Genomic DNA, 27822 nt, shown 5'->3' with positions numbered 1-27822 from the left:
TTGTGTTGGACTCTTATTCCTGCCCTCTCTTATTCATGGTCAAACAAAAAGCTGTTTCAGTGAAGACGGTCAAGTTCAATCAGTCTCCACAGTCTTCGGTTTCCAACGCTTGCTGAAGCTGTAGTGTCATTTCTGTCTCTTTCCACCAGACCAAAACAAGGGCCCTCAGGATTCTCCAACACTAAAGTAATTTCTCTGAGTTTATCAAGTCAAGCTTCTCCTACCAGGTTCAAAAGACACCGCTACTGAACCAAGCTACCATATTCGCAACATTGGATGACAGCGAGAAGTAATGATGAAATAGGAATATGACAAGCATAGTGCATTGTTTGTTTATGTACAGACAGACAGAAAGACAGAAAGACAGTCCGACACACACATTAACACACACACAGCGGCTTTACATATTATGATAATGCATGCATGAGTTTTGCATCGGGAGGCAATCACATGTGAGCATGAACCGTGCAACGGGGTTGAAGATATTTGCATAAGATTCATCATTCAACATGACATTTTTACCTTATCCCTGATGCCCTGTCGGACGTTTTCTCTCTCAGATTCCATTTTTGCATATTTTGCCTTCCTCTCCTCCTCCTGTTGCCGAAGTGCCTCTTGTCTTTCCTCCTCCTTTTTCTCCGCATCAGGATCCTTCTCAGCCTCTTCCCCACCCAGCATTTTCCCCATGTCTTTGGTGGCTCCTTTAGAGGTGAATGAAAGGGGGGAAGAAATGTCAGTCATGAGTCTGTTATGAGGGAACCCACAGTACAGTATTGAACAACAGAGGAAACAAGAGGTGACCAGCCTGAACGTGAACCTTTTGATGGGCTTTGTGTTGGTTGCTTTGGCCATGGCTATCTCTGTCAGAGTCTGAGTCACGCACAAATGTTCCAACTGGACAGTGGGTCAAGACTTGAGAACAAAGGGATTTTTTATGGCTTGGAGTTCTATGGTAGGATTTGGAGATGGCTGATTATAAGAAGATACAGTAATAAAACACATCCTCCCATTGCTCTCAACCCCTGGCTGGGTTTGTTAGATATGATAGAAAAAAGACAATAGAGCAGATGCATGTCTTATTCAATGACAACTGAATTTCATTACCGGGAAATAGCCCTTGGGTGATTCATTGGCTCACTTTTATTCAGTGAAAAGAGGCTGGACAGAGTTGCCAAAAACCAATTGAATAGGCCTTCCCTCAGAGATGAATTGCTTATACAAACTCTGCATTGACCAAGCAAATGGACATTTACATATGTCGACATATTGGGGAGGAAAAGAGAACATGATGACAATAACTTGTTCAGAAATTATGGGACACAGGCAGATGGTAATTATAAATGGAGAAGAGGGGAGTTAATTAACATCTAATGGTTTATTCTATGCAGAGATTTGGCTGAAGTATTTCTTAGTAGTGGCAGGCAAAGTCATATAGATCACATCTGGGATGTGAGTATGTTTTCCCAACTTTAAAAAAAGTTGTCAAGCGGTGTGCTTAGCCTGCAAAACTGAGCATTATGAGAAAATATCCCATTAGGACAATTGCATCCCTTACACAGTGAAATTAAATAAAACCACTTTGCTCCCTTTTCAATGGCTCTGAGAAGGATGCTTGTGTATTTTCCTAAAATCAAGACAACATCATACTTCAGCTAAATACCTCCATGAATAATAGATAAGAGAATGTCTACATAACTTTAAAAGTTGTAAAAACCCAATCCTACACTTAGAGGGAGATTAAGCCCTGTAGAGTCAGACTGCTGAGGGCTGCTCCAATATGCATTCCCTTCACAATGAGGTCTGACACGGAGCATGTCGATGCATGAGACATTGTGTATTCAGTCCGGGAAGCTTCACCTCCTCTCCCCCAACAGCTGGATGCACGCCAGTCCTCTCTATCCCTCTCTCTCCCAGCTGCCCATGGATACTCAGAAGCCCTGACACACCACACTGCTCAGGCCCGACTCACTGGACATTTATTTGAATGAGGACTGGGCCAACCTGATGGCGGATGGAGATGCGGTGGAGATGGTTCCACCACAGCCCATCCTTTACGAGCCTTTCCCCATCCAAAAGGCTTACTCCTTCAGCATTAGTCCCTCTGTCTTGATCCAATCTGTGCAAAGTTCTAACAAGCCAGGCTGCTCCCAGCTCTCCAGAGGAGGAAGCTGAACAGACAACCATCTGGTCTGAATACAAAGCTGAATTCTGTGAAATAGACAAAACGATTTACCTTTCTACAAAACCCATATAATTTAATTAATTCACAGCTGTACAGAATGGTTACTTTGGGAGAACTGATGACAGGCAAGGCTGTGATAAGCTCTATTGAAGAGCAGACTCATTGCAGTGCTTCAACAAAGATGATTCTACAAAGGACAAAATTAATTGGAGCATCAAGGGGACTAATTATTTTACTCTAATATTTTCACTCATGGTCAGAATAAGCAAAAGTCTAAACAATTTATTGAATGTCTCAACAAGGTAGGAGCAACTGTCAGTAATTTCCCTCTAGCGTGTGTGGAACCACAGTCATTTGAGTGAACACACTCCATGGTTGCCAGTAGCATAGGGAGATGTTTCCAACTCGCACAAACAGTATTTTCTACTGACTGAGCTGCCTGTCTGCCTCAAAATAAATATGCATGCCAACGTTTCACACAGCAACAAGAAGAGGGGAGCAAATGGCACAGTGTGTGTGTGTGCATGTGCGTCTGTGTGCGCGTGTGTACACAGTAGGTGTCTTTTGTGTGTGTGGGTGTTTAGAGGTGGCTCCGTGTGGGTGTTACCGGCAGAGAACAAAATGTACCACTCTTGACAGTATGTGTGTGATTCTCTCTCTCTCTCTCTGTGTGTGTGTGTGTGTGTGTGTGTGTGTGTGTGTGTGTGTGTGTGTGTGTGTGTGTGTGTGTGTGTAAGAAGGTCACTGTGCCCTGTTGAAGGACTGTGAGGGGGCCCCTGTAGCCCCTGCAGAGCCCAGACTCGTGGCGTTAGCGGGGAACAGAGTTTCTTCTCCTCCATCTGTCATCTATCACACTTGTCCCAGGGCCGCTGCCCACCCTCCCCTTCACCATTAACCTCCCAGGACAGACACCCCCTTGAATTGGCTCTGAAAGATTGAGCCTATTTTAATTGTGATAGGACAACAGCATGGTGGGATGGGGTGTGGAGTCAAGACTAAAAATTGGTGATACATAGGGCTGTGGCGATCATGAAATTTCGTCAGCTGGTGATAGTCAAGCAAATAACTGTCAGTCTCACGGTAATTGACCGTTAATGAACATAAACACATTTAGCATCTCCTGGCTTCCACACATAGCCTACTAGCCACTGATGCTGACCTTTGGAACATCTACATTTAAAAAAGTCTAATAAATCCATGTAATATAGCCTACACCTTCACAATAACATGTTTAGACATGTCTAAAGAAGCATGATATGTAGAAAATGTAGTCTATTTCAGAAGAACAGAATAGCATACTCTGAGTTGTCCTTATGTTAGGCCCTGATCTGGCTATGCCAAATGGCTGTGGGCTACACTAGTTCATTTAGCAGACAAGATTTGCTTAGAATTCCGTGGCATTATTTTATAGTATGAAGAATACAATTGAACAAAGCTGAATAAAATAGAAAGGATATTTTCTCCAAACGATTTGAGGGAGTGCGCACATGCGGCTATTCTGTGTTGAGCGGTTAACAAAGAAATAGGTATTCCTATATGCTTAGTTTATTAACGTAACTTTAGTTCTTCTACAAACATTGGGCTATATGTTTTGATTTTTTATACATTGTAAGGCTGCATGATGTGACTCTAATGATATTTGAAAAAAGTTGCTTGAAAGGCATGAGCTCTGCTTTGTTTTTTTGCGCAGGCTGTACACACTACATCAGTCACTCATTCACAATTTGATAATGCCTAGAATTTCATGGTGATATCCCCCTTGTGTGAACGTAATGCTCCCTAAAAAAATCCATGCCGTTAGCGGCAGTTGTGCCCTTCTCCCTGAGTGCTCCATCACGTGATCAGGTCTTTCTCACAGGCTACATTTACATTTTAGTCATTTAGCAGACGCTCTTATCCAGAGCGACTTACAGTTAGTGAGTGCATACATTTTTCATACCGGCCCCCCCGTGGGAAATGAACCCACAACCCTGGCATGCACAACCCTGGCCATGCTCTACCAACTGAGCCAACTACACTACAAGTGAAGACAGACACATCGGGGACACAACTGCGCGCGTCCTTATCCAATTCTGAGGTGCATATTGAAGATATTGGAAGAACTGTCCACATTTACTTTTCGTCAGCCAACAAGATGAGCAGGCCTAACGAACAGCAAAAGCACTAGCCTATGTTAACCTACTATCCCCCATAGAACAAAGGTCGACCTATTCTATTCTGTGCGAGAAGTAAATATTCCAAACATAGTCTGGGACAGTTGTGGGATGCGATAGATCCCAAATTAATACAACCACTAGCATCAAAAAACCATTTTTACGCAATGTGGCTGATGCAACAGATCAGAACGTTTAGCTTATAATGTTGATAAACTATTAGGCTATTTCTTCACATTATAAGCGCAGCAATGTGCACATGATAGTAGGCTATAAGCGTGAATGTTCCATTAGTGGAGAACACCATTCTCAAAAGTGACTGCAAATGCAATTATGCATGTAATGCTTTTATTATAAAGGTGCATTTTTATGGTGAAAATTACCTTCCCCAAACTTGAAACTCACGCGCTGCTTATGCATGCCAGTTAGGCTCTACACCCCTTGTAAAGCGGATTAATGTGCTTAATTTTAAGAAGTTATTTGGCCACTTTAGTTGTGATACAAACCTTATTAAAACATATAGGCCTTTGGGCTAGGCTACCTGAGGTGTGCGACTATGATTAAAAAAACTCGCAAAAAAAGGCATTGTTTCTTATGCTGGGCATCATTCACAAGTTATAATATGTAATTCACAAGTGATAGGCTAATATTGTCACCCATCACCCTATTCTTGATTTAATCTTGTCTTTACATATACAAATAATATATGTGTGAAATTCGTTTTGATTTAGAATGGACCACTGTATCGAAACAGGGGCAGCGGGAAAAAATACATGTCATCTATGCACTTAAATAGCGAATGAATTACACTTTTCCCTGTGGTTTATTTTCATGCCAGACAGGTAGAGTATACTCCTGTTGTAAATATAAGCAATGTGCTTAATATTAGGAAAGTTGAGAAATAAATATAGAAGGCCTAGCCCATAGAAAGCTGATCCTCCTCTTTTTAGTAGAGGCCATCACTCTGTTTTCTCGCGCAATTGCATAGCCTATTGAAATGTTGTGCAACATGAGCTCATGGGCTCTCACTAATTGTTTGATTAGATTTTCGAATACATTTTCATTGATGTCAGAGTAATTAGACGAACAATAGAGTGCTGAGTACCAGGCAGTTAGCAAGTTTGGTAGGCTACTAATGACCATCAGCAGCATCTGAGCTTGGAGAAGCCTAATTACTGTGACTAAGCGGCCACGTGGAATTTGACTGCCTTCATGACTCGTGACCGCCGGTGTAGCGGAAATATGGTCACCGCAACAGCTCTAGTGATACGCACATTCAACATTTTCACAGGTGGTAATAGGCGATTTAGCAATGTATCAGAACAATAGGAATCATACAGAGAGTCTTGCTACTTGCAGAATGTGGTTCTCTTCAACAGGACATCATATTTTGGGTGCAGCAATACTTTGGGTGCGGTTCCATCAAACTACCTCTTAAGCAGGGTCAAGTGGTAGGATATTGTAAGAGCAACTGCCTTTGCAGTGCTAGACACATAGCAGACACCAACCTAAAGCACACACCAGTTTGTTGCCAAGAAATAGCTTCTTTATTTTATTATTATTATTTTTTTTTAAACACACCGACCACTGGGAGAGGTAGATCAATTTTCCATTTTAGATTTTCTAAAGCAATCTATTGCTCCTCCCCAGCCAGCCTCCCCACACATCCCCCATTTCCCACCCGGTGATATAGCTCCCAAAACCATAACAGCGTGCAAGGTATAACTGATGGTCTTTTCTGGAATTATATATCTATCGTGGTGGGTGAAAGGGGGAAAAACGACCATATTAAAGGGGCCCAATGGCTGAGGGATTTGGCGTGCAGACAGGTCGGTAATGAGACTGGGGTTTTTATGTGTTGGCGAGTGGGATTGGTTGGAATAGGGAGGGGGAGGTACAGTGGAGCCACAGCCACCATATCTAAGGTAAATCTCCCGGGGAAGATGGGAAACAGAGACAGAAGGTTCATCATTGCTGCGTTTTATCACCCATTCTCCGCCACAGACTCTCACCATGGAGATGAGCTAGCAAGACCCAACGCATGTATCACCATGCGGTTCGCACCAACAACCCAACGCCCTATTTATCTACAGATGATGTTGGTAACCACAACCAAGATCCACATTTGTATTAAGGAGGAATTCACCCACTGTAGGGGACTATACAGTGAGGGAAAAAAGTATTTGATCCCCTGCTGATTTTGTATGTTTGCCCACTGACAAAGAAATGATCAGTCTATAATTTTAATGGTAGGTTTATTTGAACAGTGAGAGACAGAATAACAACAACAAAAATCCAGAAAAACGCATGTCAAAAATGTTATAAATTGATTTGCATTTTAATGAGGGAAATAAGTATTTGACCCCCTCTCAATCAGAAAGATTTCTGGCTCCCAGGTGTCTTTTATACAGGTAACGAGCTGAGATTAGGAGCACACTCTTAAAGGGAGTGCTCCTAATCTCAGCTTGTTACCTGTATAATAGACACCCGTCCACAGAAGCAATCAATCAATCCACCATGGCCAAGACCAAAGAGCTCTCCAAGGATGTCAGGGACAAGATTGTAGACCTACACAAGGCTGGAATGGGCTACAAGACCATCACCAAGCAGCTTGGTGAGAAGGTGACAACAGTTGGAGCGATTATTCGCAAATGGAAGAAACACAAAAGACTGTCAATCTCCATCGGCCTGGGGCTCCATGCAAGATCTCACCTCGTGGAGTTGCAATGATCATGAGAACAGTGAGGAATCAGCCCAGAACTACACAGCAGTCAATGATCTCAAGGCAGCTGGGACCATAGTCACCAAGAAAATAATTGGTAACACACTACGCCGTGAAGGACTGAAATCCTGCAGCGCCCGCAAGGTCCCCCTGCTCAAGCACATATACAGGGCCGTCTGAAGTTTGCCAATGAACATCTGAATGATTCAGAGGAGAACTGGGTGAAAGTGTTGTGGTCAGATGAGACCAAAATCGAGCTCTTTGGCATCAACTCAACTCGCCGTGTTTGGAGGAGGAGGAATGCTGCCTATGACCCCAAGAACACCATCCCCACCGTCAAACATGGAGGTGGAAACATTATGCTTTGGGGGTGTTTTTCTGCTAAGGGGACAGGACAACTTCACCACATCAAAGGGACGATGGACGGGGCCATGCACCGTCAAATCTTGGGTGAGAACCTCCTTCCCTCAGCCAGGGCATTGAAAATGGGTTGTGAATGGGTATTCCAGTATGACAATGACACAAAACACACGGCCAAGGCAACAAAGGAGTGGCTCAAGAAGAAGCACATTAAGGTCCTGCAGTGGCCTAGCCAGTCTCCAGACCTTAATCCCATAGAAAATATGTGGAGGGAGCTGAAGGTTCGAGTTGCCAAACGTCAGGCTCAAAACCTTAATGAGTTGGAGAAGATCTGCAAAGGGGAGTGGGACAAAATCCCTCCTGAGGTGTGTGCAAACCTGGTGGCCAACTACAAGAAACATCTGACCTCTGTGATTGCCAAAAAGGGTTTTGCCACAAAGTACTAAGTCATGTTTTGCAGAGGGGTCAAATACTTATTTCCCTCATTAAAATGCAAATAAATTCATAACATTTTTGACATGCGTTTTTCTGGATTTTGTTGTTGTTATTCTGTCTCTCACTGTTCAAATAAACCTACCATTAAAATTATAGACTGAACATGTCTTTGTCAGTGGGCAAACGTACAACATCAGCAGGGGATCAAATACTTTTTTCCCTCACTGTATGTAGTATTGTCGAAGGGAGCACAGAGACAGAATCATAAGCTTCACAATGATGATGTCTGCACAAAGTCATTTGAACAGCTGTATTCCCTTTTTGCCACAATCATAGGACGAGTAGGCGTATCACTATCTGCCTTTAAATAGAGTTTAGGGCTGATGGATTTTCTCTGCTTCCTCAGATAAGCACTGTCTTTAGTGGAGCGTGCTGTAACAGCCATGGGCAACCTGGGGTGGTTCACTTGGTTGCCTGCCAGAGATCATAGAAGGCCATTGCAGGCCTTCATAAGTGATCACGCTCACTGGGTAAAGAGTCACGGACGGCAGCGAAGCGGAGAACACCAACCCACTGATACTGAGGATACCGAGGAGTGAAGAGGACCCACTTCACAGGATATGAGATAAAAACCTCTGCCATGCTGAGTAAATGCTGGGTAAACGTTAAAGGCTGTGACTTTTACAAGCTTTCTGCTTAACAAGACCCTTCAGTTCTTAGGAGATGCAGGAAGATGAGATGGTTTGGCCAAGCTGAATGAGACACAGTGTGACAGACTGGAACTATGCAGCTGAAGGGCACTACTATACCCTTTAGCCACAAGATTTCTAAACTCAAATGGGGCATAAAGTATCCCTCTATGGAGAACAGCAGTATAGTGCAGAGTAGAGTGTTCAGTAACTAAATGTATTACTATCTATTATTGGTGTGTATTAACATAGTTTTCTCCTGTGTATTCAGTCTAAAGAGAAATCTAGCTCTTTAGTCCATTGCACCAGGGTTGTTAAAGGGCCCAGCTCTATATGTAGTTGACTACTCAAGACTACTCTATGTGCTCCTCCTGACCCAGAGAAAGCAAACACAGCGCTTAACTGCCGTTTGCCATACCTGAGCTGAATCTAGCAAATGGCATTAATCCTAGCCCTTGCACCCCAGCAAAAATGGCATCCCCCGAGGTTGAATTGTTGCGCCGCTGCTTTTTGCGTCCTTAAATCCCTAGGCTTTGATACTGAGCTGTTCTCCACCTGTTCTCCACCACTCTCAGCATCCTCTGCGTGCCTCTATCTTTTTTTAAACTAGCTCAACCTGAACTTATGTAGAAGAATGGATAGAAAGGTTCTGAATAAGTTGCCGACATTGTTTTGAGGACTGATCCCCCTACATTGGAGGAAGTCAATTAAGTGTAACTTTCATTAGATCAAGCTCTACATTAGCATATTGTGTGCAACTCCATCTGCCCCAAATTCGGAGTCGAACTGTCAATTAAAACATCTATTCAGATGGGTTCATCTGGATGTAGCTAGTTACGGACACCCACATCCAACAATTTATGCGTTAGCTGATTCCCAGGATCATGCAGCTAACTTACCAATTATTCAGGACCTATTATAAATTGCTTGACCAAGTGTTGTTGTGTGGTCCTATTACCTTGTTTTGCCAGGTGTGATTGTTAAAAGCAATTAGGTTGATGCCACTCCAGTAATATTTTACACAACTCATACTTTCTAAGGTTCCATATAATTGCACCTGAAACATGATTTGATTAGATTGGAATGTAAGGCAAAGAGAAATAGTCTTTCAAATAAAAATTGCGGGTAATCAAATCCATACAAACTAAATGACAAGATAAAGTAGGGTGATAGAATAGAGATATAGATTCACCGCTGTGTCTAGGACTATAACCTCATAACACTCCTTGGCAGAACTTGCACCTCACCAGCACATATGCTGTTACCTCACACCTCAGAAATACATGTAGACACCTCCCAACAAGTACCTGTGAAATAAGCACCTGTGAAACACATTTCACAACTCTACATGTTATGTGATTAACAACTCCACATGTACATTAGTGTCATTCTCTCAATTGTCACATTACTTTGATTAACTAGGATAAAGGTTTTATGTCCCCTGTAGCTCAGTTGGTAGAGCATGGCGCTTGCAATGCCAGGTTTGTGGGTTCGTTTCCCACGGGGGGCCAGTATGAAAATGTATGCACTCAATAACTGTAAGTCGCTCTGGATAAGAGCGTCTGCTAAATGACTAAAATGTAAATGTTTCATACTCAAAATAGCTTTCTATCTACCTATTTGAGCTGTTATTCTTTATATTTGGCTGCCCTCCCTTGGAGATAGGCTTTTTTTTTAAATGTTTTTTTCTATGTGAGTGGAGACAGTGGCGTTGCTCCCAGTCCAGCTCTGCATTAAATCTATTTGTACAACCATTTAATTGCTTCAACAACTGATGCAGGCTACCCCATTCACACTGAGGACAATTGCAAATGCCTCTGAAGTAGCTTTCCTCTCTCAGTATTTTCAAAGCCATCGCAAAACAACTTAGGTGGATGGTTCCAGCTCTACGTTAATACCATTCTTCTCTGTTTGAAAGGAAGTCACATGTGAAGCTGAAACGTGAGCAAGATATACAGTGGTACATAGCACTGCAATTCATAATCCAACCATAAATCCAAAATGGTGTCAGGTAAGAAGTAAAATTAGTCCTATAATCTAAAGCCTAGATTAGCATAAATTGTCCTCTCAGTTGTGATCACTAGCTTGCATCTAGAAACTGTTTGTTAGGAACTAGGTTAGTGTCAACCTTTTACTGCAGTGGGCTAAATCAGGGTCACAGTGTTTCTTGGTAGTCTTAAACAAATCTACTTTGAAACAAAAGTATACACCTCACACACATGGTTATGGGCTTAAAAAGAAGAAGACAACTGTACCATGTCAGATATAGAGTTGAAAAGTATTCCATTTTGAGCTTGAGTTTGTATCACAGAAGACTGAAATATAGCAAACCCGTTTGACATAAACATGAAATTATGAAAAATATTAATAACATTCCAGCCATCAGGCCACTAGAGGGCGATTTGGTCATTTCACTGCAGGAAAGGGCTGCAGGGGTCAGATTTTAAAACATAAGGAAATTGTGAGTGAGGTAATTGATATCTATTTGGGTCTCTATTTCACGTTAGGTTGAATTTCACTTAATGAGAAGCTCCTGTGTGTAAAGGTGGAGATGCGAGACCAATGTAGGCCTACATGTGGTCCTATGTAGCTCAATTGGTAGAGCATGGCGCTTGTAACGCCAGGGTAGTGGGTTCGATCCCCGGGACCACCCATACGTAAAAATGTATGCACACATGACTGTAAGTCGCTTTGGATAAAAGCGTCTGCTAAATGGCATATTATGACTGTATTATTATTTTTAAATGAGTTCTGGCCTCCAAAGCTGCCATCACCTTGGGCCTTACCCTAAGTTCTCTGCTGCATTAGGATGGCTCTCTACGACTGGGATTTACAGTATTTTCACTATAATTCATGCACATTGAATCCTAAGCCTTAAGGCTCCAGTCCCTTCCTGGTGGCTTTGCCTTCAGCTCCCGTCTCACTGCCTGGCTTCATGCTAATGTCAGATGGTATGATTCAATCCTCGCCTCTTATCCCTGTGCTTCCATGACTGTGGAAGACTCGCTCCGTGAATTAGTCCAGTGAATCCATAGCTCCCTTCTGTGCATAATCACGTCTCCTCATCCTCTACTCAACTCCTGAGAAACACTCTGATTTCTAAGATAACTAACACCATTATTCAAACATGAGATCACTTTACCCTCACCGTCATCCATGGGCTGAATTTGTATGGCTTTGGCTAAGCGTGTGATATATGAAAATCCAATTCATGCCAATCCCTTTCACAGCATGTCGCCTATTTGTGAGCACTGAACTCGGAAGGTTGTTGCATCTATGCATTCCGAGCATGTGCCACTTGAATCCACACAGTTTGATTATATTGGTTTTCTTCATTTGATGTGCTCTTTTCTTAGGCTCTTGAGTTTATGTAGCACATGGGGATGTGTGAAACTAACTCCTCAGCCTGAAGTGTCCCACTTGCACCAGCGAATAGTTAGCTTTTCGCGTGGTGCAGACTGGTAAGACGCTTCTGGAGGGCGGTCATGTGTGCTAGCAAGGCAGAAGTCCAGAGTTCGCACCAGGTATGTGTCAAATTGAGAGGAAGTGGTGGTCGCTAAGCAAGCAGCGTGACGTCTTTTACATTTACAGTCAGTCATATAGAACATATCAGCTATGTTTAATGTCCACTTGGGTATACTGATAAAACTAACCCTAAATTCACCTCCGGTGTCTTCCTGCGTGCTTTGTCTTAACCACTAATGCTTGCTGATGCAAATGACAAATAATGACTTGAAAAAGGAAATGCCTTTTCGAGGACAGTCATCTAGCAGCATCTGATTGGTATGGAGATCAAAACCATAAAGCCATTTGCGATGTATGGAATATTTCAAATGGTAACATTTGTTACAAGTTCATGTGTTCTGAAAGCACAATGACAGTTAGTAATATAACTGAATGTATTAATTTGGCTTAGCCCTTAAATTATTACCGTCCTTCCTGTTCTCCTAATTTTCTCCTGCAAAGCCAACAAACCGGATTGTAATGATGAAACACTGTAATATAAAACCTCTTCTCTCTCACAAGGGTTGATGGCCCATTGAATTATTGCTGCTGATTTCAACCTCTTTACATTAATGTCATGTGAAATATTTCTGAAATATGCAAGTCAAAATGCCTGATAAAAATGCCAGATAACAGTGTTATTCACCAGACCGTCAAAACTCCGGAGGATACTAGTGGTTTTTTTCAAAGGGGCCTGAAAAAATAGAGAGAATTATGAATACCAACCATCATGCATTTATCTCAGGTCAGTGTCAGTATAACCTGTTCTCTGCCATACTTTAAAGCAAGAGCTGATGTTTGAGTGCCATCAGGCATTTCCTATGCACGCACAGCAGTGACCAGACAGACTGTGTCTCGCTGGAAGCGAGCAAGTGAGCTGAGAATTGAGGTCACCGTCGGCTTCTGTAACAGTTTTCCGTAACTGGGAGGACTTCTTGCTCTAAATATCAAGCACGAGCTGGTAAAGGGGATTGGCTGAGGAGGAGACCGGAGAGAGGAAGCAGAGCGGAGCTGGATGCTCTGACTTCAACACGCTGACTCATCCTCAGCCACTGACCTTCACCTTCCGACCAACACCAGGTGCAGCATAAGAATCATCAATCAGCGTATCAATCTCCATGATTTTCCAGCTCCCAAAGCCCTTTGGCTATTAATGGTTTCTTATAGGAGCATAGGAGACAATCAAGGCTGGGGCAGTTTGAATGCTGCATGTATAAATAGCCACAGTACAAAGAGATGGTTCTATTATTGAAGCTTGTAGTTAGATTACAGTGTGGGAAATTAGTCAGAACATGGACCATGATGAAGAATGCTAGTGGTTATACAGCATATTACAGAGAGAGATAATCCATGCCAAATGGATGGGTGCCATTTCAGATGGGCACTCAAGGCATTCATTTGAAGTCCTAGGTTGCACCAGATTGCATGGTAACTCTCCCCGACATGATATGCACTAAAATGAAAACTAAATGTGAGAGGATTGACAGTAGTGGAATACTTTCTACAGAGATGCGGGTTGCTCATTTTCTATCATGGTTGCATCCATTATTTATTGCCAGGAAGGAACACAGAATTTCAACTTAGGTTTCTGTCCCTGTTTTGTACCGTACTATACCTCACCTTGTTCTGGTAAGGCTAATAAAACCAAAGTCCTCAGTATTTTACACTAAATTTGGGTAACAACGGTCCGTAAACCATCTATAAGGGATTTATAAATTGTGTTCACCATTATTAATCATTACTCCCACATTAATAAACCATTTACTAATCATTAGTAAAGTCTTTTTGCAGTCCCTAATCTAAAGTGAGTGCTATTTTAACTTTATAAATGTTTTGAGTGACAAGTGTAATTTCTCACAAAAAGATGGGCATGCCATTGGTAGACATTCCATTCTTTTAACTGGTAAAAGAACAAGCACACAACACAGGATGTTAAAGGAACTATATATACATGAGTGAATAACTAGCTTACTAACATTTACAAATGTGGGAGTAATGATTAATAAATGGTGAGCAAATGGTTTTTAAATGCCTTATAAATGCATTTTAAATGGTTTATTATGGACCCTTAAAATAAAGTGTTCCCTAAATTTGCTCTCAGAAAGCAAATAGCAAATCCTTGACATGAGAAAGTGGGAGCATACGGCAAAATACTAGAGAAGATGACAAATATCTCCTTGTCCGCTTGTAGACCATTAGAAGGGATCGCTTAGTCCTCCTCGAGGACTGGCCTCAGGGCTGGAGTGAGCATCAGGTGTGCAGTCACTCACACGCAGTGTGCTCATCATCAAAGCTCTCCACCCCGGTCAACTCCCTCCCGCTTCATGCCAGCGATCACTCAGGAATTCTGATGAGTTTGATGGCCTCATCGGGCCTCCTCGAAGGCGGCGGTGGCAGCGGCGTCTGTGACTCAGTGAGTCATGATACGGGAGAGACGTGGCACCCGCCGCCCTGAGTGTTCATAGCCCGACATTGCCCCGGTCCATTATATGAATCATTACTTTAATGCATCTGACAGGAGTTGCTCGCTCGGAAAATTAACCTTTTATCCTTTTGGAGGTAATGGCAGTTCGTGGCAGTTCGTGTTGACCCTTGGAGTTTTTTTGTGCCTGGTCTAAAGTAGGGGAGTGTGAACTGGAATGTTGTGGCTTTTATCTGGTGTCAAAGCTGCTTAGGTGATAAAACGGCAAGATGAACACCAGAAGGGCTATCTGACCCCAGGCTGTAGAGACAAGACTCCTCCTCCAACCGGCTGGTGCTGTGTACCCAGACAGATCATGGATGAGTTAATCTATTAGCCTACAGGACAGTACATTCATGTTGTTTCTTTTACCCTATGCTATAAATTTACTGGTTCAATCCATGATTAAGGACGCAAAGGTTATTGGGTTATTGGGTAACCTGGAATCTGCTGCATTTTTGTGATATGCTACAATTATTTTCGACTTAAGTAGGCTATAGTTTAATCATTTTCCACTTCCTTCAACACATAACACTCCAGGTGTTCTTTTTTTCCCCTCATCACTGAATATACCTTCCTCGCCTCACATCCTCTCTGTTTGCAACCCAATTGAAGCCTTAAGTAATTAGCAGCTTTAAGATTAGCATGCCATCACCGCTGCATTCCAAATTAGTCCTGTTCTCACCAGGAAACCTGCCTATCACTTCCATTCATGAATGTCTCTGAGCATGAAGCACAACAGAGAACCTGGGCCAGCTTGACCAAGATAAACCACACAACTACGGAATGTAGAGCACATTACTAGCTTGCCATAGTTTTCTTCTTATAAAATATGTATTGTTCTATTCATGATTTATCTTGTGGTATACTCTTTCATTCTAATGACTCTACTTAATCATGTACATTCTCCTGTTGTTTTAGCATTTTTTATCAAAGTTTTTTCCTGTATTGTTTTGTATTTTTCATTTTGAAGTTCATGGCTGCTTTTGAAGGATTCATCTTGTCTTGCTGTGACTATAATTGCATAATTTATCATTTTGAGAACTCAACAAATATATTGACCATGACTTGGATGTTTAAGGAAAGCCATTACCTCAACAGTATGATGGAGTAAGTGGAAAAACAAGAAAATATTATAAATTACACAACGTTTTATTAATGGGACGTCCAATACTGGCTTGATTGAAAACTGCTCATAGTTGTACTTGACTTTGATATTTTGACACACTCGCCTTGAGCCAACTGTTAATGAATCATTCATTTCCCAACACCTTTCACCTAGGTAGCTTGTGTAGTAAGCTAGTGCTAAACCCACACACCAGGCGCTAATGTTAAAATAATGAAGGAGCTAAGAGGTGAGCAAGATAGCTTCAGACATTTTGTGAGAACCATTAATCTTTCTCGAACAGACATTCTTCATTTGGGGCCCTATTTGGAGTCATTACATTGTTATGTCTGCATTAGTAGTTAATGGATAACCTTAATGGAACCTTGTGAATCTAGCTGATCCTGTATTGCACGCGTTGTAATTGGCTTGACTTCAGTGAGAATCCCTATAAACTATAATTACTGTTCTTGAAAATGTAATCTATGTACTGTAGCACTTCAAATATGTCACTTCAATTGCTTCTTAGTCTATGGAGTCATGGTAATAGTCAGAAAATCTATATTGCAATTTGACTTGGCTCTCCATTTATGTGCTACACCATAATGATGGGATACATCATTTTTCCTCTAGCCATTGCTCGACCACTTTCAGAGTATAAAAGGCATAAACTGTACCCAATAAAGTTAGACCTGCTTTGTCTTTTCATCTTTCAGGCTGTGCATAGGGGCTGCGGGCTGCACATCCAGAAGACCAGAACCCTAACCCAAATTCATTAATACTTTATCTCATCCATAAACCACAAAGGCCTTTTATTCAGCTCATTTGGCCTTTAGGGCCAAGGCTCTTTGTACTGGGTATGGATTGGAGAGATACCACGGTGCTATTGTCCTCCAGGACAAAGCCTGGCATTGATTCCCTCTCCTGTAAATTCTCTCTCCAGATGAACCCTGTGTCCCAGTACAAAAGCCAAAGACGTTCCATTCTCAAAGACATAGGGCCCTAAAGCTGATATTGATTTGATCATTTCATCCCACCAGGGATTCAATGTATGAGTGTAACATTCAGCCAGGTCACGCTAACAATAAACATTATTGTCTGTCAGGTGAGAATGCTGAGGCAATCAGGTTGTGCATTGCCCTGTGTTGGAGTCTAGGAGATGACCATGTCAACAAGTTGGGGCTGCAATTTCAATCCAGTTGATGAAGTGATCTGATTTGCTATTTTTGTCTCCAGTCTTTGCTAAAACAGATCTAATTTTGGACAGTGTTCCGTGACTCATTGCCAGGATGTAAGTGGCCAATTTCATCCACTTGTGTCACTGACACAATTAACCATCCCCAAATTGAAGCAAGTGTTGCATTTGCCTTCCAATTCACATCCGCTTACTAATTATTGTTTAATTGTGTCCAATGGCAATTATTTTACAGATGTAGGATCTTAATTTGTGCCAGTTTGCTACAGCAGGAAAATAATCCTGAAGAAACAGGAAATGTGAATTAATATGTGGATTATAATTCATGGACATTTTTGTCAGAGTTGATCTTTTTTTTTCGTTAGGGTAAATCAAGTCTGAAATTTCAAAGCTGAAATTACAAACATTAGAAGCTTTTTAAAACTCAAATACAATACAAGTTTGCATTTCCTCAGCAACAAAAGAGTGATCAAATTAAGATCCTACATCTGTATGGTTTTGAAGAGTATCTCCCTTTATACATTATCATCCTGCAGGGTTTCCTAGTCAACCTATTTGTTTTTCACGAGCTATACAGTGAGTGTTAAGCTGAGAACATTGTCTTCAAAAGCATCTAATTTTCTTTGGCCTCAAGCTAGTACATCAAAAGATGACACTGTAGAGCCCTTTCCCTTCATTTGTATTGGAGAGGGATTTGCTGAACTATTTTCAGAAGGGAATTCAACAACAACAGCAGCAAATAACCTGTGAGCCTTGAAAATGAACCAATGTGTGTAACAACCCACTGGGCACACCACGTCATTTCAATGTGGAGAATTGGGTAATATTTGGTAGATACATTGATCAATGAGATTCCAACCAATTTTCACCCACTCAAAAAGACAGCCAAAAGTTTGTTGAATTCCCAATGTGTTATCACTATGCTTTCAACCATCTAAAAGCACAACCAAATTCCAATGGAAAATCAATGTTTGATTTTTAGTTTAGTTGTCACCTAAATGTGTTATCACTGCACTTTCAACCATTTAAAAGCACAACAAAGTTAAAAAGGGAATACAATGTAAGATATTTGGTTTATTAATACAACAACTTCAAGTGTTATCACTGTGCTTCATCTAATAGCACAACCAAATGACCTGGATTGTAGTTGAGATTACATGAAAGTACATGGTGCAAGTGATCAATGCCGTTTGAGATTTTCAAAATGGATTAAATACTTGTTTTTTCTCACCCATCTACACACTATACCCCATAACGGCAAAGTAAAAATATGTTTTCAGAAATGTTTGCAAATGTATTAGAAATGAAATAAATAAATATCTCATTTGCATACTGTAAGTATTCACATCCCTGAATCAATACTTTGTAGAAGCATCTTTGGCAGCGATTACGGCTGTGAGTCTTTCTGGGTACGTCTCTAAGAGCTTTCCACACCTGGATTGTGCAACAAATTGGTTGTTGATCATTGCTAGACAACCATTTTCAGGTCTTGCCATGGATTTTCAAGTAGATTTAAGTCAAAACTGTAATTGGACACTCAGGAACATTCACTGTCTTCTTGATAAGCATCTCCATTGTAGATTTGACCTTGTGTTTTAGGTTATTGTCCTGCTGAAAGGTGAATTAATCTCCCAGTGTCTGGTGAAAAGAAGACTGTGCTTAGCTCTATTCTGTTTCTTTTTTATCCTGAAAAACTCCCCAGTCCTTAACGATTACAAGCATACCCATAACATGATGCCGCCAACACTATGCTTGAAAATATGGAGAGTGGTACTCAGCAATGTGTTGTATTGGATTTGCCCCAAACATAACACTTTGTATTCAGGACATTTTTTTGCAGTATTACTTTAGTGCCTTGTTGCAAACAGAATGCATGTTTTGGAATATTTGTATTCCGTACAGGCTTCATTCTTTTCACTCTGTCAATTAGGTCAGTATCGTGGAGTACCTACAATGTTGTTGAACTATCCTCAGTTTTCTCCTATCACAGCCATTAAACTGTAACTGTTTTAAAGTCACCATTGGCCTCATGATGAAATCCTTGAGCAGTTTCCTTCTTCTCCGGAAACTGAGTTAGAAAGGACGCCTGTATCTTTATAGTGACCAATAGGTAACCTTCTTTGCAAGGAATTGGAAAACCTCCCTGGTCTTTGTGGTTGATCTGTGTTTGAGTGGGACCTTACAGATAATTGTATGTGTGGGGTACAGAGATGAGGTAGTCATTCATGTTAAACACTATTATTGCACACAAAGTGAGTCCATGCAACTTATTATAACTTGTTAAGCACATCTTCACTCCTGAACTTATTTAGGCTTGCCATAATAAAGGGGTTGAATACTTATTGACTCAAGACATTTCAGCTTTTCATTTTTAATTAATTTGTAAACATTTCTAAAAAATATAATTCCACTTTGACATTATGGGGTATTGTGTGTAGGCCACTGACACAAAAACTTCATTTAATCAATTTTAAATTGAGGCTGTAACACAACAAAATATGGAATAAAGTCAAGGGGTGTGAATACTAGGTCTGTGCCACTGGTTTAATCCTGTTCTTTTATTTATTTAACTTTTTCTGTTTTTTTGGTTGAGATGGAGATGTGAATCCAACATATCATTTGTTAACTTGTTCAAGAAGTTAATTGGCTATTTACCGTATTGCAAAAGTGATATTGAATTGTGTTTGGTTGTCAATGCAACCAAATATCAACATTTGAAGGAGATGTTTTTCCTGCTTGGATAGCTTCATCCGTGCCACTGAATCTGGCTTTAATTCCAGTTTGTCTACAAATTAATAATTGATATGTCGGATTCACGTCTCCATTTCAACCAGAAATCTAAATTTAACCATAGGACTGAATCAAATCAAACTGTAAATGCAGTTTAAATATAGTTTGATTTGATTTAATCCTATTCTTTAACTTAGATTTTTGGTTGAGATGGAAATGTGAATCCAACATACTAATTGTTAACTTGAAGATTCAATTTGAAATCAACAAAGCTTGAAACCCTAGTGTCATGGATCCCCCCGGTACTGCTGCTCATTCCGTTCACCAGTTCCGGAGGTCTACGTCACCGGCTTTCTAGGCGCCACTGACATGGATCATTACCACCAATCCCGGAGTGTCTTGTCTCATTACGCACACCTGGTTCCCATTCCCCCTGAGTAGTATGTGTATATATGTGCCCTCTGTTCCCCATTGTCCTTGTCGATTATTGTCCCATGTCCGTTGGTCTCGTGAGTAACGTGTATTGTGCTCTTGTTGTTTACGGGTCTCGTCCCATTAATTGTGTAGACGTTACACCTCGCTCTTTGTTTGGGTTACATCCCTTTTTTATATATATACAGTTGAAGTCGGAAGTTTACATACACTTAAGTTGGAGTCATTAAAACTCATTTTTCAACCACTCCACACATTTCTTGTTAACAAACTATAGTTTTGGCAAGTCGGTTAGGACATCTACTTTGTGCATGACACAAGTAATTTTTCCAACAATTGTTTACAGACAGATTATTTCACTGTATCACAATTCCAGTGGGTCAGAAGTTTACATACACTAAGTTGACTGTGCCTTTAAACAGCTTGGAAAATTCCAGAAAATTATGTAATGGCTTTAGAAGCTTCTGATAGGCTAATTGACATCATTTGAGTCAATTGGAGTTGTACCTGTGGATGTATTTCAAGGCCTACCTTCAAACCCAGTGCCTCTTTGCTTGACATCATGGGAAAATCAAAATAAATCAGCCAAGACCTCAGACAAAAAATTGTAGACCTACACAAGTCTGGTTCATCCTTGGGAGCAATTTCCAAACGCCTGAAGGTACCACGTTCATCTGTACAAACAATAGTACGCAAGTATAAACACAATGGTACCACGCAGCCGTCATACCGCTTAGGAAGGACATTCTGTCTCCTAGAGATGAACGTACTTTGGTGTGAAAAGTGCAAATAAATCCCAGAACAACAGCAAAGGACCTTGTGAAGATGCTGGAGGAAACAGGTACAAAATTATCTATATCCACAGTAAAACGAGTCCTATATCGACATAACCTGAAAGGCCGCTCAGCAAGGAAGAAGCCACTGCTCCAAAACCGCTATAAAGAAGCCAGACTACGGTTTGCAACTAAACATGGGGACAAAGATCGTACTTTTTGGAGAAATGTCCTCTGGTCTGATGAAACAAAAATAGAACTGTTTGGCCATAATGACCATCGTTACGTTTCGAGGAAAAAGGGGGTTGCTTGCAAGCCAAAGAATATCATCCCAACCGTGAAGCACGTGGGTGGCAGCATCATGCTATGGGGGGGCTTTCTGCAGGAGGGACTGGTGCACTTCACAAAATAGATGGCATCATGAGGAAGGAAAATTATGTGGATATATTGAAGCAACATCTAAAAACATCAGTCAGGAAGTTAAAGCTTGGTCGCAAATGGGTCTTCCGAATGGAGAATGACCCCAAGCATACTTCCAAAGTTGTGGCAAAATGGCTTAAGCACAACAAAGTCAAGTTATTGGAGTGGCCATCACAAAGCCCTGACCTCAATCCTATAGAAAATGTGTGGGCAGAACTGAAAAAGCATGTGCGAGCAAGGAGGCCTACAAACCTGACTCAGTTACACCAGCTCTGTCAGGAGGAATGGGCCAAAATTCACCCAACTTATTGTGGGAAGCTTGTGGAAGGCTACCCGAAACGTTTGACCCAAGTTAAACTATTTAAAGGCAATGCTACCAAATACTAATTGAGTGTATGTAAACTTCTGACCCACTGGGAATGTGATGAAATAAATAAAAGCTGAAATAAATCATTCTCTCTCCTATTATTCTGACATTTCACATTCTTAAAATAAAGTGGTGATCCGAACTGACCTAAGACAGGGAATTTATACTAGGATGAAATGTCAGGAATTGTGAAAAACTGAGTTTAAATATATTTGGCTAAGGTGTATGTAAACTTCCGACTTCAACTGTACGTGTTTGTGTTGGGTGGAGTAATAACACCCCTAATACGTATTCCTGCAACTGTCTTCTAATCATTATACAATGTGACAGAATAATCAACTCAAAAAAATGGAGACAACGGGAAAGGCCGAGCTGATGACCATCGTAGAGACAGTCCAGCATCACGAGGACTGTCTCTCCAGATTCGGCAGTGCTATGGACAGCGTGCTGGCAACCATCCTGCGGTTGGAGGGGAAAGTGCAGTCCCTCCAGTCTCCAGTACCGGTTCCGGCACCAGCCCCAACATGATCACTACCTGCCTCCATCCCATCTGAGCCGGTCCGCAGAATACCCCTGTCCCTGCCAGAGCGCTTTGATGGCGCACCAGCGAGATGCAAGGGATTCCTTCTGTAATGCGACCTGTGCCTTGCTTGCTATGCCGAGGCTGTCTCTTGGAGAGACAGGGTTGCCACAGTCATCTCGGCACTGACCGGAAGGGCCCTGGACTGGGGTGCCGCGTTCTGGGAAACGGGCGGACCCGAGGTCGAGTCCTACGAGCGCTTCACCCTCCTCTTCCACTCGGTGTTTGATCATCCTGTGGAGGGCCGAGAGGGTGAGCGTTTACTCCAACTATGCCAGGGATCTAGGACTGACTCGGAGTTCGCCCTGGAGTTCCGGACCATCGTGGCCTCCAACGGATGGAACGAGTCGGCTCTGGTCACCGTTTTCCGCAGCGGACTGCAGGAGGAGGTACAGATGGAGTTAGCCTGTCGTGATGACAACCTGTCACTCGACCAGCTTATCAGCATGGCGATCCAGTTGGACAACCTCATGCGGTCCCGACGAAGACCTGCGTGGAATCCGGAGCCCATGGCTACACTTGCTCCGTGGCCAGAGCCGATGGAGGTGGGCTCTGCACATTTGCCCAAGGAAGAGCGTAAGAGGAATCTGGGTTGGTCGCAGGAGTGTCAGGGGAGGTGTCTCGCGGTGTCTGTCAACACCACTACGGTGGAAAGTCCAGACCACGCCACTCAAGTGGATTTACCGGAGGAATACCAGGATCTGGAATGGGTTTTCTCTAAGACCCAGGCTACACGCCTGTCTCCTCTTCGCCCCTGGGACTGTGCCATTGACCTGCTGTCTGACGCAGTCCTCCCGAGAGGACATGTCTATCCCCGCTCCTACACGGAGACCGAGGCCATGGAGAGCCTCCAGCAGGGTTTTATCCGCCCCTCTACTTCACCAGCCTCCTCAAGCTTCTTTTTGTTAAGAAGAAAGATGGGGGACTGCACCCCTGCATTGATTATCAAACACTGAACAAAGCCACCGTTAAGTTCAGCTATCCTTTACCCCTCATCCCAACCATCATCGAACAAATGCACGGGGCGCAGTACTTCACGAAACTGGACCTGAGGAGAGCCTACAATCTGGCACGTATTCGTGCAGGCGACGAATGGAAACGGCCTTTCCACGACCACGGGGCATTACGAGTATCTCGTAATGCCCTTTGGCCTGTCTAATGCTCCTTCAGTCTTCCAGGCCTTTATTAACTAAGTGTTTCGGGACATGCTGGGACGAGGTGTAGTGTTTTATAGAGACAACATTCTGGTTTATTCTGATGACCGAGCCCAGCATGTCTCGTTAGTCAGGTCTGTGCTGGGAAGACTGTTGGAGCATAATCTCTATGTTAAACAAGATAAATGTTTGTTTTTCCAGCGGTCCATGTCCTTTTTGGGCTACCTCATATCCACGGAGGGAGAGGAGATGGAGGAGCAACGCGTCAGCGCAGTCCGGTCATGGCCCATCCCCAACTCTGTGAAAGCAGTCCAGCGATTCCTGGGGTTCGCCAACTATTTCCGGAGGTTCATCCGGGGCTTCAGCACGGTGGTTGCGCCTCTTACCTCCCTGCTGAAAGGAGGTCCCCAGCGGCTTCGTTGGACGGTGGAGGCAGAGAGGGCGTTCGAGATGCTGAAGGTACGCTTCACCACTGCTCCCGTGCTGGCACATCCCGACCCCTCACTCCCCTTCATCGTCGAGGTGGATGCCTCCGAAGTAGGAGTCGGGGCAGTGCTGTCTCAGCGCACCGGAACCCCTCCTAAACAGCGGCCCAGCGCCTTCTACTCCAAGCAGCTGAGCCCCGCCCAGAGGAACTACGACGTAGGGGACCGGGAACTCTTGGCGGTCAGGAAGGCTCTGAAGGCGTGGAGGCCGCAGTTTAAGAGGGGTACCGGTGTGCTGGGACAGCACTGCCCTGACGGCATCCACCTCAACGATGAAGCAGAGTGAGTATCATCACGCCAGTGGTGTGGGACGTGGGCGCCGACATACGGCAGGCCCTGCGTACAGAACCCACACCTACACAGTGCCCGGAGAACTGCGCCTACGTGCCCACAGGTGTGCGGGACCGCCTCCTTTCCTGGGCGCACACGGCGCCTGTGTCGGGTCATTCTGGGATAGGCTGTACCATCGCCTGCCTGACTGAGAAGTACAGGTGGCCCACCTTGGCTAGGGACGTCCGGGTTTATGTATCTTTCTGCTCCATCTGTGCCCAGTCTAAGACACCCAGACACCTCCCATATGGAAAGCTCCTTCCCCCTGCCGGTTCCACAACGACCCTGGACTCACCTCTCGGTGGACTTTGTCACTGACCTTCCCCCCTCCCAGGGGAACACCACCGTTCTGGGGGTCACGGTCAGTCTCACCTCCGGGTAATGTCCTCAAGCTAATGGGCTGGTGGAGAGGGTCAATCAGGAAGTGGGCCTGGTTCCTGAGGTGTTACTGTCAGGACCGGCCGGGGGAGTGGGCAGATGTTCTACCTTGGGCTGAGTACGCGCAAAATTCCATCCACCACTCCTCAACTAACCTCACTCCTTTCCAGTGCGTGTTAGGGTATCAGCCGTCCCTGGCACCTTGGCATCCGAGCCAGATCGAGGCCCCTGCAGTGGACGAGTGGTTTTGGCGCGCTGAGGAGATCTGGAACGCTGGGCACACTCGTCTACAGCGGGCCGTGCATTGGCACAAGGAGCAGGCCGACCTCCACCACAGTGAGGTGCCTGTTTTCTCTCCAGGCGACTGGGTCTGGCTCTCCACCCGGAACCTGCCCCTGCGCTTGCCCTGCCGGAAGCTGAGCCCGCGGTTTGTGGGGCTGTTTAAAGTCCTGAAGAGGGTTAAAGAGGTAACGTACCGTTTGCAACTCCCTGTTGATTACCGCATTAACCCGACTTTCCATGGATCTCTCCTCAGGCCAGTGGTGCCTGGTCCCCTCGCTGAGGCTGGACCCAGTGACGCCCTGCCTCCTCCTCTGGACATCGAGGGAGGTCCGGCGTACTCTGTCCGTGAAGTCCTGGATTCGAGGCGTCGGGCGGGGCATCTCCAGTACCTCATCGACTGGGAGGGGTACGGCCCAGAGGAGTGTGTTGGGTTCCTGCAGTGGACATCCTGGACACTTCGCTGACCAGGGATTTTCACCATCGGCACCCTGACCGACCTGCACCGCGTTCCTGTGGTCGTCCCCGAGGCCGGTGTCGTCCCGCTGCTGGTGCAGCGCATCGGGGGGGGGGGGGGGGGGGGGGTTACTGTCACGAATCCCCCCAGTACTGCTGCTCATTCCGTTCACCAGTTCCGGAGGTCAATGTCACCGGCTTTCTAGGCGTCACTGACATAGATCATTACCACTAATCCCGGACTGTCTTGTCTCATTACGCACACCTGGTTCCCATTCCCCCTGATTAGTATGTGCCCTCTGTTCCCCATTGTCCTTGTCGATTATTATCCCAAATCCGTTGGTCTTGTGAGTACTGTGTATAGTGCTCTTGTTGTTTACGTGTCTCGTCCTGTGTATTGTTTGGGTTACATCCTTTTTGTATATATATACGTGTTTGTGTTGGGTGGAGTAATAAAAGCCCTAATACGTATTCCTGAGCCTTTCTTCTAATCATTATACAACGTGACGCCTAGGCCTATATGTATTGTCTATTTTTAGTTGAATCCTGGGCTGAATTTAAACAACAGCTGTTGATGACTTATCAAATGCTATATAGGCCTAAATAGCATCATTGATGATATATGACTTATAAAGTATGGTTACATTTAATTTGCTCTGTTGAACCTACCCTTTGGAATGACTTCAATAACAACAGTGAATATATTAAGTGCAGATTTCTCAACAATCATTCTCACGATAGCACATTAGTTATAGTCAGTGGCAAATATCAAAGCTAAACAGTGCAGTGTTTGGTTAAAACCCTGGATGGGAGACCAAAGGGATAGCTGTAGATAGATCAACTCTCCAGGAGGTGCTGCCCAGACAATTTTTGTTGTTGTTGTATACATTGAAAATCTGACGTTGTTTCAAAGGTACAAATTCTCCAGATTTTATACCAGATTTGTCTATGTTGAAAATTGGTTACCATGATGACATAATCCTGTGTTAGAAATGTTACCCTCAAAACAACCATTGATTACTTTTTTTTCAAATCCAATGTATTTTCCACATAGATTCCACGTCACAATACGATGACAAACGTTGAAACAACGTTGATTTAACCAGTTTGTGCCCAATGGGAAGTGAGGAAAAAGTAGTAAGCGCACCTTGACCTCTCCAGCCTCCAGTAATGGCTAGACCTGTTTTTCTTAGACGCCTGGCATTGCTTTCAGCCAGAGAGCTTTAGAGAATCCATCAATCTTCAGCAGGTCAGCAGAGGTCCCTACACTTGCCCACGGCAAGTCTTTTCTTACTCGCCCACATTTCTGGAGAGTACACCTTAATAATGCTATCCGGTATATAATGGTACTTGTTAAAAGCCACAAATGCAGCTTGAAGACATTCAACTCAAAGATGTAGCACCGTTATTCATCTCGGAATATTGGTGGAGAGATAGTTGGTGGACAGATACTGTAGTAGTGATGGCCAAATAGTAGTAAGTTGTACACAACAATAAAGAAGTATATTTCTAAATTGGACGCCTAGGATAAACATCCTTTGTGTTATCGCGCAATGCGGGCCACACAACAGCACCCACATCCATCCCTGGAAAAAATAACATTACAATGCAGTCCATACAAAAATGGCCACCTCCATCCTTGGAGCGTAGCAATCCAGCTCTCTCGGAACACTATCATCAACGTTGCCACAAGCAATTTCTTATCCTATCCAACTATTAGTTCCAGCGCTGAAATGCTATAAAAACACAGTCTCAAAGGTAATCCCTTTCAAATTTGAGCTCAACTCCAAACAAATGCCTGTGAATGAATCTGTCATTCACACACACGGCCTATGGTGATTATAGGTGGAATGGCATTTTGATAAATACCACCCAGAGTAAATAACGGGCTCTCTCCCCCTCTTTGAGAGTCTATGATTTCAGAGAACAGATTTGTTGAAGGGGCTGAGGCATGGAAGGCAGAAGGGCTCATTTTCATATTTTCATCACATTCCGTTAAAGAAACACAGTAGGGCCTCCAAATTGTTTATCATGCATGATAGGAACTGGCTGGTACATAAACAGGTTGCGGATGCATCTGTCACGCCCAATCCAACGGCACATCTCTTAAGCGACGGGAGGAGTTAGTTATGGAAACGGGCGAGTTTTGACTCGAGAGACAGCACCTAATCTGCTCAGATTTCTACTACGAGACGGATTAATCATACCTGTGACTGAGCCCTGGAGGGATGAATGCTAAAGTCAGCATATCCCCCAAAACAAAATCCAATTTCCTCAATGATCCCCACTCCCTATACACCTAACTCCTAAAGTCATTTGAAACTGACCCTCCCATTCACTACAGTTGATGGCCAACTGAGCCATCCTCCATCCACAATGAAAATGCTATCCGGTAATTCTTTCCCATCTCAACCCAATTGTCCTTTTTCAGGAGCAAGGAAGGAGAGGAATCTCCCTTGGACAGATGGCGCGTGACGCAGCCTCCGACATTATCAGCAGAGACCAGGGTATTGCTATGGCCACTCTGGCCTCCACCGGCGGAACCCAGCCCAGTCCACATGTCCCTCTCCCCAAGCCTTCAAAGCTACGGGGCCAAAGAGCTGCTCAGCACACAAATGACCAGCCAGGCACA

General features: G+C 43.5%; 1 protein-coding gene across 1 annotated transcript in view; it reads right to left on the bottom strand.

The window, feature by feature from the left end:
* Positions 1-27822, bottom strand: part of LOC311105183 (complexin-1-like) — a gene marked incomplete at both ends in the record, with an annotated part of 38714 nt that overhangs the window by 2342 nt on the left and 8550 nt on the right. The window contains one exon of the mRNA XM_084147239.1: positions 523-701. Within this exon, the coding sequence (XP_084003365.1) occupies positions 523-701 (179 nt within the window). The remainder of the gene's footprint in view (positions 1-522; positions 702-27822) is intronic.

The sequence above is a fragment of the Coregonus lavaretus genome, assembly GCF_964263955.1.
Source record: "Coregonus lavaretus genome assembly, chromosome: 29".
Classification (NCBI taxonomy): domain Eukaryota; kingdom Metazoa; phylum Chordata; class Actinopteri; order Salmoniformes; family Salmonidae; genus Coregonus; species Coregonus lavaretus.
This window is presented reverse-complemented; position numbering and strand designations above follow the sequence as displayed.